General features: G+C 53.4%; 3 protein-coding genes across 3 annotated transcripts; 1 reads left to right on the top strand and 2 right to left on the bottom strand.

The window, feature by feature from the left end:
• Window positions 1-5,192: 5,192 nt before the first annotated feature.
• Window positions 5,193-7,625, bottom strand: Z519_05831 (uncharacterized protein; the record flags this gene model as incomplete). The annotated part of the gene is made up of 3 exons (XM_016763571.1): window positions 5,193-5,525; window positions 5,588-5,605; window positions 5,673-7,625. 3 exons carry the CDS (start codon window positions 7,623-7,625, stop codon window positions 5,193-5,195), a joined length of 2,304 nt encoding a protein of 767 aa, XP_016619895.1.
• A 7,906-nt stretch (window positions 7,626-15,531) lies between these two features.
• On the bottom strand, window positions 15,532-15,750 carry Z519_05830 (uncharacterized protein; the record flags this gene model as incomplete). Its single annotated transcript, XM_016763570.1, has 1 exon — window positions 15,532-15,750. One exon carries the CDS (start codon window positions 15,748-15,750, stop codon window positions 15,532-15,534), a length of 219 nt encoding a protein of 72 aa, XP_016619894.1.
• A 2,663-nt stretch (window positions 15,751-18,413) lies between these two features.
• Z519_05829 (uncharacterized protein) lies at window positions 18,414-19,094 on the top strand (the record flags this gene model as incomplete). The annotated part of the gene is made up of 1 exon (XM_016763569.1): window positions 18,414-19,094. One exon carries the CDS (start codon window positions 18,414-18,416, stop codon window positions 19,092-19,094), a length of 681 nt encoding a protein of 226 aa, XP_016619893.1.
• Between the last annotated feature and the right edge of the window lie 457 nt (window positions 19,095-19,551).

Below are 19,551 nucleotides of genomic sequence, written 5' to 3'. Positions count from 1 at the left end.
TGGAAAGGGGGGAACTTGTATTTCGCCCGAGACCCTTTGTGGACATTTTCGGCAGGCCATGAGAAGCGTCAGCCGCATTTGCAACCGAGCGGCGGGATTTTTTCCCACCGAGCGAGAATGTGGAAAGCTGGTCTGGGTTCTGCAGTACTGGGAACGTTTTCGACCTCCACAACATACCCTCACCTCTATTATCGAAATGTGGACTCCGTAATCCGCCGGGTTTGGAGCTCCTCCAGGGACTCGTAAGCAATGAATGCACCTCGGCTACCCACAGACCGAGAGGATCGGAAAATGGATTGGAGTTCATTCAAAAATGCAAAGACGACAGCACCATAGGACACAGCTCGTTGCATTCCTGCTGATTGCCAGCTGCCTCGGCCGGCAAGTTTCCTGGTGGTTACTTCTCCCACAGTCTGGTGCCTCGCTGCTGATTGAGGCGATCTGGAGTCGGAGCAAACATTCCCCACTTAACCACACACATCGTGATTGAGGATTGGACCATTCCAGCCAACCCGATCTCGATTGGTATGTGAGGAGCTGGCGACTTCCGGCCGTCCTTACGGTTAGACGGCAGAGACATGTGGGCTTGCGACAAGATGAAGAAAGAAGGAGACAGAAAAAAAAACAAAAGAACAAAATCCAGAGAGACTGAACAGTGAACCTTGCTACAACAAGTGCAAGAAAAGCGAAGAGAGGAAAAAAGAAATCAGGCGAGCAAGGCAAGCCAGCGTAGGTATGCTCGGACGAGCAGTCGTCGACGTACTCCATACACCAGTATGAATGGCGGACAAAGGTCGGTGAACAAAGCCTGAAACAGAAACGGAGCCGTGAACCAGAGAAGGCGAAGCAAATTCAAACACAGCAGAGCAAATTGCGAGTTCGTGAAGCTGGAAGCAGGAAAGCTGGGCTGGTCTAGTGCTGTCACTAACGACTCATCTGCGGCGTTTGGTCACGCGTGCACAAAGGGAATTGCAGAAAAGGCGAAGTGGAGTGTCGGAGCAAAATTGGAGCGAAATCCAACAAGGCACGTAGGTATGTACTGCCGTACTTACCTAGGCCCGGTAGCCCTAGGTTACTCGCAGACCAAGGTATGTACCAAGTACTGGTACACCCTCACCGATTTTGCAGTGGAGGGTACATGGGGTCCGTGGCGGGCAATCACGGGGCGAGGCTTTGACTCGGCAGTTGAAATGCAGGGCCTGTGGATCGACAGGTACAAGGCGGATCTGGAGTCTGACTGAGAGTTTATTCCAGAACACGGAGGCCCGAAGGCCGCTGACTGGACCAGACTGACTGATCAAGGAGTACTCTGTGCATACCAGTACGACTGACTGACTGACCTGTCGAGCCCAGTGTCAATGACAAGCAAGCCAGCCAGCATCAAGCAAGGAAACAAGCAAGGAGGAGGGAATGCGAGAGCCAAGTCATGGATGGATCCATCCCGCCGCTGCACTCCTCCATCGCCTCCGGTCTGAAATTTTCTTTGCGCACATCTGGTCACGCGCAATAATAGCTTTGTTGATGGCGTCTGGCTGGCTATTCATCTCGGATCGGGTTTCTGACACGCACACGCACACACAATTTAGGCTCCCTGGTTAATCTATCTGCAAAGATCCAGCCTATTTGCCCACCTGCCCAGCCCGCCCGCGCGAACGTGGCCCTGCTGACTCGAAAAAGGACAACGGAGGTTGGAGAATGGAGAACACAGGATGGTGGGGATCGAGAGAGAGAGGAAGGACTGATAGGTACGCTGGAAAAGTGTTCCGATCTTGATTCTCAAAACCCTCTTGCTTTACTACTTGCCCCAGTCCGGGTCCTCCCTCGTCCTCTACCTCTATATACTCACCCTCATCCCCCGATCCTGCTCTAGGAGAGAGGTGTTTCTCCCTTTCTCCCCCTCTCTTGCCCTCTCTCCCCTTCCCCTATACTTGTACCTCAGGCCCCCCATCCACAGTACGGAATACCTATCTACGAGTTGTATACAACACTCAGCCCGCCCATTGACTCATCAAAACGGATCAAACGGCTCAGCCTTGTATCTATCCTGCACCAGCTCGTCCAGGCACAGACGGCCACATATACACACCGTACTTTGGACACATCAAAGAAATGGGGCACTCAAGTCACGACACGCCAAATGGCACGAGACAAATGGCCAGCTGGTCTCCTTTTTTCCCACCCCTCCAAGATACCGTACTGCAGCTACTGGAGCGAAGAAGCCAGCAGCGAAGGAGAGATCCGGACCGCCGCCGCCGCCTTGGTGGTCACGTCGGGCAGCACCCTTGAGCGATCCGATTCAGGCATAGTGGCCCAGAGCTGGGCGCCGACCCTGCCTATCATCCACTCTTTGGGCACCCCTGAGCCTAGTAGCCCTCAACTGGTGTTCCCCGACCAGTCAGGGCGATTGACGTGGGCAACCCCTTCTGGCCCCCCTGGCCGGGCCCCTGCGCTCTGACTTGTCTTGTCCGGGGATTGGACTCTGAGGCGTCCGAAACAAACTCAACAAGGACGGTGAACAGGGTCCAGGCACACACAGCAAACACAACGCATCTCATTCTGACATCCAACATTCTTCCTCCCTCGGGGCCAGGGCAAGGTCTCATCACATTCGGTACCAGGGATGTAGGGAGTGGGAGTACTTTATATCACAGCCACCATGTGGCTGCCTTGCTTTTCTCACACGAGCCCCCTTGGAAGAATTGTATTTCTCCCTCCTTCCTCTTCCCCTCTACTGACTCTCTCTCTCTCTCTCCCCCCGATAGAGGGAGTACATATGGCTGGGACGTACGCAGCATGAGGGTTTCAGTGACCTATTCTTCTCATCTCTGGTCTGGGTTGACGACCATTTCCCGGCCATTAGTCCAGCCTAGACTAGGCCGTATGGCCGTCGTCTCCTCTCACACCCCTTTCGTGTCCAACGCCACCCACCGTGTGACCGGCTTGGTGGCAGGTTGAATGTTGTCACACTGCGCTGCGCTGCGCTGTGATCCAAGGCGTATAACGACACAACCTCCCACTCTTTTGTCCGTCATCCAGTTTTCCGTCTTTCGCAACCTATGTTGCAAGGCTGTCTCCTCCCACTATCGCCGCTGCATGACCATGAGGCTGAGAGGTTGAGACCCGCGCCGCTCCGTACCGCAGCCATGCTCGATTTGGGGCGCCTGGCGACGGGGCCAGAATGGCTTCCCACGATCCAGGAAAAGAAAAGGCACACTGAAAAGAGTCTCATTGACCCTCTTACGGGTGTATCTCTTGGGGGCAACCTCTAGCAATGAGCATGCTTGTTATCAGCAGTCTCGACTCGTCTCGTCTCCGGGTAATCGACAATGCAATGTCTATAACGAACGGGAGCATGGTAACTTCGCCCTGACGATAACAACGCCAATGCACCTGAGGACTATGGCGCCGCCACAACCGCAACTACAAGTACCATCTCGCATCCATCTACTTCCCATCAGCGCGCACGATCCTCACCATATATCTCCCTTTTGCACAACGCTCACGCGTTCGTCACGTCTCGACTCGAAGCATTCACAGTCAACTCTAACTCATCCATCTCTCTACCCGTCCATGCACGCCTGCATCACGACATGAAATCACGACGTAACGGCATAATGGTCCATCTTCCCTACCTGCTCTGAGTCCAGCTCGGCTCTGTCTACAGCACACCCGCGCACGCACAGCCCCAGTTACCCTCACAATTACTAGCGCCATCACGATTCCTATGCCCACCAGCCTGACCGCTACCTCAGTGGCTACCGTTCCTATTCCTATTCCTGTTCCTGATCTTGGCACTGTTCTTCAGCCCCCAACCACCAAAACGGCGCTGTCGTCTCCATCAGGAGTTTAACCCGGCTGCTTATACTTCTCATTGAAGCACCTGAGGCAACTGCTGTTTGTTGCGCGAATCCAGGGGTGAACGCGCAGTCGGAGCCGGAGCTAAGGCTAGACAGACGCAGACAGGGGTAGCACAAATCAATCTGACGGACCCGGCTCAACGACTTGCTCGACGTGCTCGGAGACCAGAGGCCCATAGGGCGGGCAAAACAGAGGCGGCGTCGGAGTATGGACGACGACGAACATCTGGGACCAAGGCCGCCATTCCGCCCTCCCACTCTCTAGGTCAATCCTTGGTCAATCATGGGGCTACAGTGGCTGGCCAGGACAAGCTGAGTCGATACAACTGAACGGACACAAGCGACACAAAATTGCTCCATGAATGCCGCCGCCTAGACGACCGTTAACAGACTACGCACCGATTCTACCGAACGAGAGCCATCAATCATCAGATCTTGCATTTGCTATCGTATGTACCTCATGATGGCATAACGATGGACGCAATGAAGACTACGGCTTATTTGGTGCAGAAGAAAGGATATGAAGTCGCTCGACCCTGACGTACGTTCCCGATATTCAAAGACCACCTCATGTTTGATCACGTCTAAATCATTTCCTCGACTCATCAGTCGCCCTGAAATTGCCAGGCCATAGCACAAAAAGGTCCCTTTCCGTGCAGGCCACAATACAATCCGAGCGACCAGAACTGCCATGACGACTGTTCGACCCAGGGTTCCATTGCGAGCGACTTCGTCCTTCCAAATCCAATTGACCTCGACCCAAATCCCACAACTGTTCCGCAAAAAGCCAACATGTCCCAAGAAAAAGGTGTTTACAAGAAAGCAAAGTTCAACGCCTTCCAACCCATCGAACTTTTGTGATCTGTCGTTTGCTCCTCGGTGGAGTGGGCCCTTTGGGGCCCTTTCCTCGAATAATTTCCAGTCTAAAACTTTGGCGATTGTCGTCAGATTACCGCCGAGTCTGGATGTGAGGAGCGTCTATTAACAATAGTGGGGAGAAATCCTCGCGAACGCCGTCGGAGAAACGAAGGTGCCATAACCCGGATGATGCTGTAGAAAGGTGAGAGAATTTGTCTGAGCGCTAAAAGAACAGCAGACAAGAAAGGCAACGATTTTGACCCGCCCCAGGACGAAAAAAGATGCTGTCGTCGTGTTGTCTCACAACCGGGACATTCCGTATAGACCATCTGCCGGAGTGGTGTACTAGGATCTGTCAAGGACATCAGACAAACCGTCCGACTGCATCGATTAGGTTCTCTATGTGCTGCCAAGGCCAACGTCGGACACAAAATGGCCAGGTTGATGCAAAACATTCTTGCAAGCGAGGAATGGATGTTATCCATGAATTGCTGTCGGTGTAGGTGACTCGGGCATCAAGGTATGTTGTGTCGCCGAGTGATACGGATATCCGAAGGACGATGCTGGCGATCCAGATCGAGAGCCGAAATACCCCCCCGTTCGTGACACAGGTGACGCAGAACGTGCGACATACTGCGTAAATGACTTGGGCGATTGAGAATCTAGCACGGGAGACATGCTTCGAGGTGGTGTGGGTGTTGTCGAGCCGGATGAATCGGACGAACTGCCCCCGTTGCTCACATCGGACGCAGAGGCAGATTCCGCCGATCCATCAGCCTTGACGGCGCAATCAATCTTGCCCGATCCAAACTGCAACAAAAATTAGCACATCAGTGTGTTGTGACTTCCTCGCTCTTTCCACGGGTACCTACAAAGCAGTACTTGTCCACCTGCACGACTTTGTTAGCCTGATCCCGAAGCAACCCTTGAGAAGGAGGGGATACGGGAGAGACTTACGAGCTCCTTATAGCTCTGTGAGCTGAGAGAGGGTTTCTCTGAGAGCAAAGCAGCCGGCTTGGATGTCAAAGGAGCAACAGCAGGAGCGGTTTTATTGGCCCCGACTTTCACACCGTTGACGCCAGTCTCATGCTTGGGAGCAGCATTTGCAACAGTCTGCACAGGAGCAGCCGCAGAAACCTCGTGGGAAGACTGCTTTGTGTACGTCCTTGGACCCAAGCCAGACCACTCGCCCATGGCAGCGTAGGCGTTGTTCTTTGCCGCCGTCAACGATGTCTTGAAATCGTAACGATTCCCAAATGCCTGAGGCCCAGCCTGCTTACGGCGCTGGGGAGCATCGGGGATAAGTTCGGCTTTGGATTTGGGGCTTCTCAGCTTCAGCTTGGGCTCGCCTATCAGAGAGCTGGGGGACTGCACGAAGCTCCCAAAGCTGTCAAAACCGGTTGAGAAGTCATCAAAGGAGGTCGGCATCGAGACCGGCCTCGCAGAAGAGGTAGGTGCTGATGGTCGACTACGAGGTAAGCCATTCAGCGGTCTCTCTCCAGAGCTGGACTTGCTTTGTGGCGTCTTGGATTTCTTGCTGAAGTCCACTTGGTAATTGGCGCCTGCATTGTTGTCCCAGAATTCCTGACCACTGACATTGTAGCGGATGCAGAAGAACAGTGTCTTGCTTTCTAGGTTTGTCTGGTCCTCGAGCTTGATGGTGAAGTTGAAGCGGTCGAGGCCATCGTGGTTACCCTTACGGCGAACATCATTGTTGTAGTCGGCAACGGTTTCCGAAGTGGTCTTCCAGTAGTCGAATGTGAATCGGGCGACAACCAGTTTGTGGAACGCAAGGTTCTGCACCGCCACGGTTCCAATGAGGTTCCTGTTGTCAGAGGAGAGGAATATTCTTTCAACAAAAACAGGTTGGGACTTTCGAGCTCCCAAGTCAGTCGGGAAATTGTTCAAGCGGATATCCCATTCATATGAAGGTGTGCGAGGGCGAGCATTGGTCTCGTCAGATCCAAAGGGGAAATCACTCTCACTCTCGTAGTTCTCTACGGGAGAAGAACCGGCACTCACGGCGAGAGGTCGGTCGACTTGCAGAAAATGTCTGACGTGTTCCAGGTGAGAGTCGAAGTGCACCGCTTTGGAATAGGTCGGTGTTCCAGGCATGCTCGATGGGCGCCGTCGTGAAGATGCCCGCAGAGCTGGACGGACGAGTTCACCTGATTTCTTGCGCACCATTATCGGTCGCTCAGCGGGAGGGTTATCGCTGTCGCTGTCATCAGTGTCTGGCCGGAGGGCTACCACAGAGGGGATTTGCCTTGAAGGTGGCTCGAAGACAATGCTAGAGTCGGTCGAAGACCTCGAGTGGCTGATTTTCCGGGCCTCTTGTGACAAGGGTAGCCGCAGGACGGCAGGACCTGCTGATTGTGTGCCATCGAGACGGGTAATAACAAGGTCCGTCATGGTGGTTGAGGCGCAATCGTTGTCCTCTCCACGAGTGGGGGATCCGGTCAACTTCCTCTGATCCATTGACCGGATGGCTTCTTGCAGCGCTTGGATCTGGAGATTGTCCTCCAAATCCCTCGGTCGTCCTCGCTCAGGTTCATCCTCGTCACTCGAATTGTGGGAAGAATCTGGGGGAGATATTGTCATTCCTGCTGGTATCAATGCATTTGTCACGGGCGGAGGCGACTGGCGGATACTACCGTGGGGGTCAAAGGCCCCGTTCACTTCGTACGCCTCGCCATTGTGAAGAATATCATTCTTTGCATCATTTAATGAGGGACTCCGCCGGTGCTTGGTCAAATACGAGGAGGAACCGTTTGAACGAGGAAGGTTGTGTCGCTCAGACGACTCTGGCGAATGCAACGGTCCTTTGATGTAGGAATGAGACCTGCTCGGAGTGGGACTCGACTGTTTGGAGCTCGTGGGCGTATGGTGTGATGGTGGAGTGTAAGGCATTCGGACGTTTGTGAGGTATGAATGATGCAAATCAGGACGGCAGGTGTTCTAGCGCACAACGAGGCTCATTTAAGAGCAACCTGTAGCCGATCGAAGGTGATATCGGAGAGGGTGAGGACAATCTGAGGCCTAGACCAGGTGGGTTAGTATGATCTCAAGACATCCTGAATATTAATAGAGGGAATGGTAGGAGCAGCAGGGTGTTGGGCTAGGTTAATGTGCGGACGGAGAGATATGTGACGAGGAAATGAGAGCGCAGCCAGGGTTGACGAAGCCGTGCCAACTTTTAGGATTGACGCCAGGCCACTCGCACACGACTGCACCGGATGGTAAAACGAGAGCGGGAAGGCACTTACCGTATCAATTGCAAAGTTCCTGTCTGGTGGCAGGAACAAAGAAAGTAGAGAATCCGAGCGAGAGTTACTGAGGTATGTCCGGGAGGATGAAAAAGATGGAGCCGTCGCTTCACTTGGAGCAAAACGGCAGCCAAACACAGTATCGCCACGGGATCAGAGATCGACCGTACAGCGACGACTTGGAGTTCTACTGCTGTTCTGCGCTGTCCAGAGACGTGACAGGACGCACTCGAGGGCAGAGGAACAAAGTCGGATGGCGTGACAATGTCCTCTTGTTATCCTCCTCTTTCTTTGTTTGGTGAGACCCGACCTCTCCCACGCAGATCCGGGCTGCTTGCTAATCGGTGACCGACAAAGGTAAATGAACCAGGCAATCCGACCGTGATGATGGTGCTGGTCCTGTTGTTCGTAAATGTCCCAATCCCTTCTAGAATAAATTTCAAGAGGTAGGCTGGGTGAAGGCCTAGAGGTTGGGAGGAGCGGGAGAGGATTAGTGGTGGAGGATTAAGAAGGGAGGAAGAGGGTATATTTTGGTGGTGTGGTGGTGCAAGAGGGAAGGGCAGGCCAAGCAGGAAGCCAAAAGGTGTTGAGTCTCGAGCGGCCCAAAGCAGGAAGCTCGGATCTGCGCTGCGCAATGGGCGATTGGGGGCAGTGGGAGGAGGCACCAGAGTATGTGCGGTAGATGGAGGATCGGATGGGCAAGTGAGGTGTGAGCCTGTGAGGTGAGTAACGGAGGGGCGGCGCTGGGAACCTGGGAGCTGGGAAGGACTAATGGCCCTAGTTTCTGCGCAGAGTTGAATTAGAGAGTGGGTATGGCTGGAGGGTGCGGCTCGACCATTTCAGCGTAAAGAGGCGAAGAGGCGAAGAGGCAAAAAGGCGAGCACTGATAACCCTGGTCCGATGAGATGCAGTAGCGGGAGTGGTGGTAGAATTAGGGCGCAGGCTAAAAGTGGGCGGTGGGCGGTGGACTGAGTGAGGGCCTGCGGTGGCGCAACTGTGTCGAACACAGCACGATCCCAACGCTTGTCTGTCTGTCACCACTTGGGTTTCCTGCGGCTAAGAAATTGGTGTGAAACGCTAATGGCGAGTGGACATGGTCGAGGACATGGGGAAGGAGGGAGGAGATAGCAGCGAGTTTGCCAATAGACCGATGGGATGGCTGGAAATAGAGGGTCACCAAGAATCACGACCACGACGAGCAGGGGGAGCCGGAGAGAGATAGGTAGAGAGTGAGTGAGTGACAGATACCACAATAGATAGGTAGACACCGAGATAGAGCTGATGGTGTACGGATATACGAACAGTACAAGGCCCCTCCCCAGAAAATAAGGTGTGGTGTATCAATATTTCATTGTGGTCTGATGTTACCAAAACACCAGAAACAGGCTGGGGCTGCGCTTATGTCTTGTGTATCTTTCCTTCATATTAACTGTTTCCATCTGGTCTCCAAGGCCGCCATCGGAAACTACCCTCGGGCAACAGATCGCAGCAATGTGCGCAGAGTATTGGTGGCGGGTGCGCTCGGAGGAAAAAAGGTCGATGAAAAAGGCGCACAAGACCGCATTGAGTGTATACAACATCATACGATGATGTTCTCAGCGTCAAACTCCTCGGCGCAATGACCATATTCCACCACAATTAATAATGCATGCTTGTATAAGAAGCCCGTGGGTTCCAATGTGCGCCATGATTGCACGCACGCAGTTTACTCTACCACTCTCCACTCGAAACGGAGAGCCGTTTGCGGGAAGCGGCGGGGACAAGGTGAACAGAATGGCAGGATGGTCTGAGCCCAGTTGGAATGCCTCGTCTGGTCCCCAGCATTGACTGTCCAGGTTGCCAGGTTCCCAGGATGCCAGGTTGCACGGGCCGCGCACACTCAGACCCGTAGCAAGTCTGGGAGGATGGAATGCTCTCAATGACATTCATTTTCCCCGCCTCGCCGCCAAAAGCAAACAAAGGAAACCAAAAAAAAAATTGAAAAGACCAAAAGCGAGCGAAGGTTCAAGTCTGGACACTGACACTCACATTGGCGGCACGCGCAAATGAACCGGCAGAAACACCCCTGGCTATTGGCTTGAAGCTTTTAGCGCACGGCTCAGTGTTCCGTCCAATCATGCCGTCAGCACGCGTCAAGAAGCCAAGACTAATTCTCCTTCATGCTTCGCTCTGGTGGCGCTTTCGCACATTGGCTTTTGCTTTTTGCCATGATCCTTGGAAATATTCCCCCCCTTGGTTTCCCCTTCTGTATTTGGTGCGACCCGAAAAAAAAAAAAGGAAGCACAGTCAGCATTTCCGAGAAACCACGGTGAACACAGAATAGACTCGTGATGCCTCGTTCGCCCTCATATATGCTATTAATTCGGGAGAAAGGTTCCATACCCTGTCGTTGATCAACACTGAAAGATAACGTCGCGTGCTTCAAGGACACACGAGGTACTTCAAGTGCACTCGTAGCAGAATGAAACACACACCCATGATCCTTATCCCCATATCTGTCCAGAGCATGCTGTACTAACTTGCACTGAAGGTGCGGCACAAGCTGACTGTCCCGACCAGCTGCTGAGAAGTTGCGTTAGGGCCTCGGTAAGCACCCGTCTCCAACGCCTGAGTGCTGCGTCGGCGCCTCCTACGCAGCATCCACGTCCCTTCGGCCCAAGCAGCCGCCGACCGGGGCGCTTTGGTCTTGGTACTCAGTATGCCAATGAGGACCTTCTTACCTCCCAAATGCGGTCAGCCCTTCCTTCCCGTGCCGAGCAGGGGCATTTGTTCCAAGGCATACCAGCATTTGCGCGGAGGGTGGCCGACAACGGGGCCCGCGAGGATCTTGCGGGATGCTGTCAATTGTGTACCTGGCAATCCTTCGCGTGGCCGCGCAGATCTGCACCGGTCTTGGACCTTGTATTCGTCGGCAGCAAAATCAAGATTTTTTCAAGTCAAGAAGCAGGATACCTAGTCCGGTCTATGGGGCTATGGCGGCCCTAGCTCAGTACTTAGGGAGGTAGGCCTCAAATTATAGCTACCAGCGGGGCCTCCCGGGGAACTTCGTTGGGCCTGGAACATGCCTAGAGACTGCCGATTTTGCTGCCCTCATCCCCCCCGGGAACCTTCAGAAATAACTATGCCTAGAGTGCCACTGCAGGCAAAGTGTCCTTGACGATCTTTTCGATATATGGTCCCAGCTCATGACCGATGAGGCGGGAGCATACATAGGGCCGTCGATAGTCCTCCCTAGGTAAGTAATACTCCATCCACAGGTCCAAACCGTTCATAATCTAACAGGATTGCCCTGCCGTATCACCTCAGCTGCCACAACTTCCCCTCATGGATGGTGCATGGAGAAATGAAATGTCCATTGTGGTGCCGTACCGCCGGATCACACATCCGGCCTCTACATCTCTCTGCGCCCCCTGTGGAGTACAGTTGGGAACTGGGCGTGGACCATGATTTTCCCAGATTCAAGTCTAGCACTGTTGCAATATCGCGACATCATGAGGCGTCAGCAACCCTTGTCTAGCTAGTGGTAGAGAGAAAAGAAAAAATCAACTGCCACCGGGAATGGAATCCGATCGTCATGACTGACCTCGCGAAAGCAAGATGCCCGAATACCATTCAACTTACCCCGCGAGAATCTAAACTGGCGACAGGTTAGCGAGCCAGGCTATGCGAAGTCCTGGTGTCTGACGCCCGCAAAGACGACATTGAGAGTTGGAACCTGGACCAAAGTCCCCGAGAAGCCAACTCCTTTCCCCTCACTTTGCCGACTTTAGCAGGGCGGTGAGTTGCGCTCCAGCCTCTGACTGGCTGTTTGCCGTCCTGAATCAAATTTCAATCAGGGCGGTGAAGGACGACTCATGCCCTCCAATCAAACCAACCCCTGGCTAGGGCGGACAGCTTGCGCGCAGTTGCTTTTGCTTTGCTCGCGTCAGAGTCGTGGCTTCGCTCTTCCTGGGGGAACCTTCCCCATCTGCGCGAACTTTCCATCGTCATGCAATTCGTACCGGATCTCGCGGCAGTGACGGAAATATACATAAGATCCAGTGACTTCAGTACGTACCTTGGTCATTCCTGCGACCCTCCAGATAGCCATCAGGAGACCATACTTTTTAAAGTGCCTCACTGATCTCAAGCCCTCTCCAAGTTCTCATCGGTTGATGACGTAAACCGAGTATAATGCATTGGTTTTCTTACTCACTCTCCTGCTCTGGGATCGGACATTCTTTGCCACCGTCACGGTTGTGACGCGGACCCGGGGTCACGGAAAGATAGGATGTCAAGCCTCGACATGTCAACACACGAGAAATCCCTGGCAGCTTCGGAGGTGGGCGTACCCTGAGGGTGTAACCCCCACGGCCAAAAAGGCGGTATAGGTGCACAACCAATCATTTGGACGCGTGGCGTACACGTCCTTTATCTGTGGGAGACAGGCGACTTCATGCACGCTAATTGTCACCCTGCTTTGTCGCAAACTGAAGCAACTGAATCGCCCTCGAGCAGGTCGGTCTCGTATCAGAGACGCACTTCGAAGCCCCCCATCCACAGGGATCGAGCGTGAATCAACGAGGACCGAGGCTATAGTGGAATCAGGGTTAGGCATGATTCACCCCAGGTATGCCCTTTACTAAAGCAGTAATCGATTCCGACAAAATGACAAGGCCAAAAAAACATCGCACCATACGGTAATGAAACACATCGAGCAACCCTCAATACCTTGGATGGTTCGATACGAGATACATCCCTGTGGAAGTTATTGGGGCAACCTCGACATAGCTTCGCCATCAACAAAAGTCTCTCTTCTGTAAATCGACAAAGGTGCTATCCACACGGATGACGGTTTGCTTCTGATCAGCGCAAGCAATGTAGTCAGCTACGAAGGAGAAGTCGTCTTTGCGATAAGCGCTACCATATCTCTCACAAAGAAAAGGGCAAGGGACGTGCCAGTTTCCAGAGAGGCGCGCTTCGCACTCTGACTGCTCATTCCTGACGACGCCAATATCAAGCACAACCCCTCCTTCCATGATGATAATGGTGGAGCCGCTTTTGCACCGGTCACAGATGAGCGAACAATTGCCTAGGCGGAAGCCCTCTAGACGGGTTGCCCACCAGGTAGACAAACAGTAGCTTTGTCTAGGCGCCTTTGGATGAGGCGCTTGTGCTCACCTCTTGTCAAGTTGCACATCCTACCATACTATCGTGTGGGAGGTGGAGATTGACTCTCTCGTGTTGAAATCTCTTGCCCCGCCCTTCAGCGCCTGCCATCTCAGTGTCATCCCAAAAGGGAAGATGGAAGTGCTCTTCAAGTCAAAAGTCCGCCTACAAGTTTGCAGGTGTCCCCACAAACATCTCAAGAACCCCCTTTCCTTAGGACGTGTCAGGGAGGAGTCATGGCGGCGTCGAGAGAGGTGCCTATGCTGCCAGCTGGAGCCTCCCCCGGCTTCTTGAAATCTTGGTATGCAAAGAGATGGGGTTCTCTTGTAGTTGCATGTCAGTTACAGTAGCTGTTTTGTGGCCTCAACCCCTCCTCTTTTCTAGTCAAGCGGTGGTGGACAAGTCAGACATTCTCCTCGCTCACGTCGTTCGGATCACCATTGATCGAGTCTGCCCAATGCAAAACCCTTAAGCGCCGAGAATTTTAATTGAGAAGTCCCTGTGGCGGGCGAAGCCTTGGATACCTTGCTCCCTGGAGGGTTGAACCCTTGTGCGCTGGGGGGTCCCTTACCACTTGACGAGCCGTCTCAATTCTCACATTGGCTCTTTGGGCCAGCATGGACCCTGAGGGCGCGCAGTGTTTGACCTGACCACCCTCCATGTTTTAGCTGCCGAGCAGATCCATAGCGGTATCCATCTTTCTCTCATCCCTGAAAGCACCTCTCGAGTCGACTGGATGGGGGGGTCTTTCTAGACATGGGAGGACGGGTACCCTAGGACGGCACGAAGGGTGGTCGCTTACTCGATAGCGACAGTATACGTGGCAAACACATCAGTATCAGGGATCCATTATTAATACATGATGAATAAAGATGGCCCCATGACGCTAGAGCGGTACAGAGTAAGGCCGCAGGCGAAAAAGGTGAGTTTTGTTATCAACAAGTGTTTTGAATCTCATTTCGAAGCATGTGCAACTTTGTTCCACTCCCGCGGTGCCTGCGCCCTCGCGGTGAGGCCGGTCACATGATCCCTAATTTATTAGTCGTCCTCGGAAAAACTCGACACTGGAACCCGGAGCGGGGAAGGTAAGGAAGGGACCCCCGGCCAAGACAATTCCCACCATCCACCTCGGAAATTCCTTGGGATGGCCACGGCACACTTATTTTTTTCATTAAATTTTTCATCCCGCGTTGTGCCAGAATAGCATAGCCAAGACGCATATACACGCCCGTGCTCTGTACCGAGCACCACTCTGAACTCTGGAGCCCCGAGTTATCTTGTCTTGTTACCTTCTCAACCATTGAGGTGGCAAATTGCAGGTGGAAGCCACATCAACCACCTACTCCGTATATACCAAGTGCATACATACATGGCAGTCCCACGCTATGGCCAACTGGCAGGCGATATCCCCAACATTCTCTGCAGCATCAAGAGTCTCGGCCCCGTTGTTCTCGTCTCCAGTCTCCAGTCTCCAGGGCCAGCTACTGAATTTTTGCCAGCGGTTCCATGGCAAATCTCCACCTGGAGGGAGGCCTCGACCTCTGCTGGATCCAGTGTTGGTTCCACCGCTCTGACAGTAGGCGGTGTGAATATGCACTCCGCAAACATGTCGTTAGGAACGACTGGTCCGTGTGAACTGTCAAGCCCAACAGTCAACGAGAGCGGTGGATATGGTTTCCCATCCTTCTTCTCCAGGTTCAAGTGCATGCAGCCAGCAAGACTCGGCGCATTCATATCTCCACTGGCAAATCCGCTGGCTGTTCGCAGCTGCTATCAAGTTTGATACCAAGACTTATGCAAGCCACACTGGCGCCATCACGCCCCTTGCTAGATGAGGGTTGACTTGCAAGTTGCCACTACTACCCATATCGGCCAGGATTTGCCGTTCTTGGGCCAGAAATGGTATATCCTCTGCTACCCAACCCATCCGCCACCCGGAGCCCTCATACTCCCTTCGCCGTTTTGAAGTCGCACATGCTTCGCGTCGAATGCATGGCGCAACACAGACATCAGAGACGGAAATGCCACACATCGTATCCGTCCAAACGCCTCGCCAAAATTTGTTGGGACGAGGTCCCTGGCCGATCTATGCAGTGATGGCGGGGTGCAGTTGCCCCGGCCTCTTGCTCCCAGCCTATTCTCTTACGTGATTTGTCCAGCTTGGAAATTTTCCATGCGAGCCGCGTTTGACATGTGAAAATTTCAGTCCTGCCAGACTCCGCCTCTGCGCGAGAACCACAACCCTTTTCCAGTATACGACTGGAGATCCTCAATCCTTACCTGACCGAGCCACATCCCTTTGCGAACAATATCTCCAGAATCCTCCTCGAGATCGTGGAGATCCCCAGACCTCGCTCATCTCCAATGCTACAGCACATGCATATATGTCATACAGATCAAGCCTACAACGTTGGGCCTAGAACCTTTTTCTGAACGGTCCTGTCCGCCGTGCGTCGACCATGGTTGAGTCCGGCCCTCGAGAACACGAGAGCAGCAGCCTGTTTCAGCTTGTTGGGACCGAGATCGGTGCGCTCCGTCTGAACAATGTCGAGGGTGTTCGACAACCATACCTTCACATAGAAGCCGTCTGATTGCGGACATTTTGATTGTCGACGGGCCATGTCGATCCTAATTGAATGAGCGGCATTCGCTAACTCGGTGGCCCTCTCATCTCACTCGCACATACTTACCTCCCAAGTCCCTTTCGCACATCTCGTTGCAGATCTGGAAACTTCCATCAGACCTCTGGTTCTCGCATCCTCAATCTCTCTCCTCCAAACAGACAGCCACCATCATCGATGTCTTGAGACACATTAACCGTGCAATTGGCTCTTTGGTCCCCCCTTCCCGTGGCAAATGTCTCGTCGTCGTTCCGGCCAAGGGGGCTAATGCGCGAAGGAGCGGTGGCTTGCAGACCGTTGTGCCGTTCTCTGCGACAGTCTGCTTATCAGAGAGTCTCAGGCAGCTCTCGTGTTTGACATTGCGTGATTATGCTAATTAGCAATAGAATCTTCCCCAGGCGAAACCTTGGGAACAACGCTGCGCAACACAATTCCTTCCAAGCTACACGACATCCACCTCATGGTTGCGAAGCAGCTGTCAACACTCATTCCCCGCTCTAGGGTTACACCGTCCGCCTCATGTGCAACATTTCGAGAACGCAGGTTGTCGAGGTGTCTTGTGTTCAAGCGATTCCGCGTCTAAATTCCGCCGCCGCCTTTCACAGCATGACTTAGATCCTTCGATGCCAGCTGCGCGGGGATGACATTGTGTGAGAGGTTGTCCCAACATGCAATGCACGCGCGGCCAACCGTGCCATCGTTTATACTTGCATCATGGCCAGGAAATCACTGGAGATTGCACCTGCCACCCCAGCTGCTTTTCTCTTCAGCACACCAGAAAAGATCACCCAACTGTCTAACATTCCTTCGCTCTAAACTACTCCACGGGAGACAGACCGCATCACTTTGCTGTTGTCGAAACTCTCGACGCATCGCCCTCACACGCTCCTCAATTAGGGCAGTGGTTCTTAGACAATCCTTCGCAGGCAAGCCACTTTCCACTCGGTCAAGACTCAGGCATATGGAGCATCCTGCCACGAAACCTACAATCTAAATAAGATAGAACATCTCGAGCATTGCGCTGCGGTGTCTGTTGCCCTCAAACCCATTCGACAATGCTCACGCTGCCGCACAGGTGATATCCCTCTGCAATTCACATACAATATACATCGAGAGGAGCCGCCCCGGACAGCCCGAGTCCGCGAGGACCGCAGTCGTTTGCTGGATGAGATGTTTCAAATCTCATGGCCATGTCTTCCTTATGAGATCCATTGATCTATTCAACTCATGCTTCATTGATAGATCTTCACGAGTGAACGGATTCAACCACTCAATTGAGTCGACGTCCGATCAATGATTTCTCCACGAAGGATCTCTGACACTGTCCGGGACAACAAGCTGTGTAGATGATAACAGTTTGTCCGTCCTTATTATGTCCGTAGGCGCAGGCACATATATAAGTTGAAAACATAGTTATTTCTCCATGTTCTGCATCCTACCACTCATTGCCATACAGACTCTCTCATTACACTTTCTTCCTTCACGTCCCATGCCGCACCCACCGCGCTGATTCCAGTTCTCAAGGAGTGGTTGGACGGCCGATCTGTCCTGGGGACGAGGCTCAGACTTTGTCTTTGTTTTTTTATTATCTCATTCCCCTCGCCGCGGTTCTTCTCACCTATCACTCCCAGCTCCGGCTCCAATTACAGCACCGCCGGATTGATATTGTCAAACCAACCAGACAGGGCCCGGAAGGCTAGCCTCCCGGCACGCGTGTCCCGTCAACTTCTGAAAAGAAAACACCATCTTCGCCAGAGATTCGATCGCATGGTGGCGAAACAAACTCCAAGGGCTTCTTGACGTACTTGTGGCTGGTTGTTCTTGAGAGGGTGTGTCTTTTTCTTTGGCGCAGCCTCGCGTCAAGGTCTAAGCGGCCACCAAGGCTGGGCCCAGCCAAGGCCAGAGGATCTCGCGGGCACGGGTATGCTACGGGTATGCTGTGGGTACGGATATGGGTGGGTATGTATAAGATAAGGTAAGCTGACGGGCCAGCAAGGAAGCAAGCGACTGACAACATCCCGCACTGTACGCTGCACATTACCACAGTAAAATGCGCAGGAGAGATCGTCAATGTTATTCTAATCGCTCACGACCCATACATGGTCCTCTATCTATCGTCATAGGGCATGCCTCGCTTGCGAACTTTTTCTCGACAATGAAAGGGACATCGGCAGACAGTCAGGCATTCCAGATTGGGCGCGTCTCTCACAGGAGGAGAACAATGGGACTTGATTTGGCCTGGTTCCGGGTCCCAAGAGCATAACCCACTCGGGTCATACTGTCATGAGATGGGACGGCCTAAGCCCTGTGAGCCTCTTCAGCGGCGGGCGGGGAGCGGATCGTCCGCTGCACGACTGAAGGGGCACTGGCACCCGGTGGTGGTGGCGGTAGTGATACATGATACATGCGCTGCCTAGCACTTCACGGAGTTTGTGTATAATGGGCCGAAACAGCGTTATCCTTTGGATGTAGCTCACTGTGCCCCCTTCCAAACGCTAGAAGACATTCAAGGCGGGTGCGCAGAAGACAAGGGAAGATCGAGTTATAGCGCTTCGCATTTTCATCTCCCAAGAACAGACGCCCGACGAGAGAAAATCGGAGACCTCACCGAACGCCGACTAGCCCTGCGCCGTGGAATGGACATCGAAATGGTCCTCGGCAACATGAGCAGAGGGCTCAGGTATGATTTGCTGCCGACAGTGACAACAGCGGCAGGAGCGGAAGAGGAAGAAGGAGGAGAAGAAAGCGACCTGAGCTCGTGTAAGGGCATAGAGAAAGCCTGGCAGTCAGAACGGGCCAAGATTGTGTCAATGGTTGTCGTCATCGTGGTCGTCTTGGTCTCCGTCAGTCTCGGCCTGCGCTTTATCATCGCCGAGAGCGCAAGGACGAATGTCTCGCTGTCGTCGTCACGGCAAGATTGCGGCTCGACGCGCGGCGAGGCGCTGTCGCAGGGCTGCGCGTTCGACATTGTGAGTTTCGGCTGGATGGCCCCAGCATGTTATGATCGCGAGCTGGCCGCGGAGTTCAGCTCTCTCCGGGCCTGGGGGTGGTTTTTGGACGAGAACCGAACGCAGGCCGTTTCTCAGCGCGAGGTCGAGCTTGGCGAGTTCGACGCCCTTTATGTTTCGAGCGAGCAGCTTGCGTACCACTGCGTGTTCACGTGGCAGAAGATGCACCGGGCTCTTCTGCGCCAGGCTCCCCTCGACAGCATTGTCGGCGGGTATAACCACACAGAGTTTTGCGCACGGGAGCTGGTCGGTGAAGGAGGTCAGCAGCATTCGGATCGTCCGGACAAGGCGACCGCTCTCATGGTGTCCCGGTTTGCGTCCTGTGGCGAGATTTAACACGCCCACGGATACACTGGCTTATGGCCGTCTTCGTTCTTCGTCCGAGGCGGAATTCTCGAGGCACAAGGGGCATGGGCGCGCTGGTAACTTCTGTTAAGTCAGTAATCACTGAGCTGTTTCATGGTTGTGATATCGCTGGCCATCGCATGGACAATGAGCGAAAGATATTTGTATATTTCCCAAGTTGCGCGGTATTTGGTAGGATGACTTCTGTATTCAAACAATACAAGAGATCTATTATGCCTCATGCATCAGCCCTCAGGCTCTTGGTTACACAAATGCCTTATTCATTCCATCAATCCCTGAGACCCCCTATTCTCCGGCTGTGAGGCGCCACAACGCACCGCAGAATGCAAGGGCCTGGATCTCAGCCTGCGTGAGTTTTGCCCCGAACGTATGATCCTAGCAGACGTGAAGCCGCTCCTCGACACTCGGACATATCTCGGTCTCGAGA

Source organism: Cladophialophora bantiana (genome assembly GCF_000835475.1).
Source record: "Cladophialophora bantiana CBS 173.52 unplaced genomic scaffold supercont1.8, whole genome shotgun sequence".
Classification (NCBI taxonomy): Eukaryota; Fungi; Ascomycota; class Eurotiomycetes; order Chaetothyriales; family Herpotrichiellaceae; genus Cladophialophora; species Cladophialophora bantiana.
This window is presented reverse-complemented; position numbering and strand designations above follow the sequence as displayed.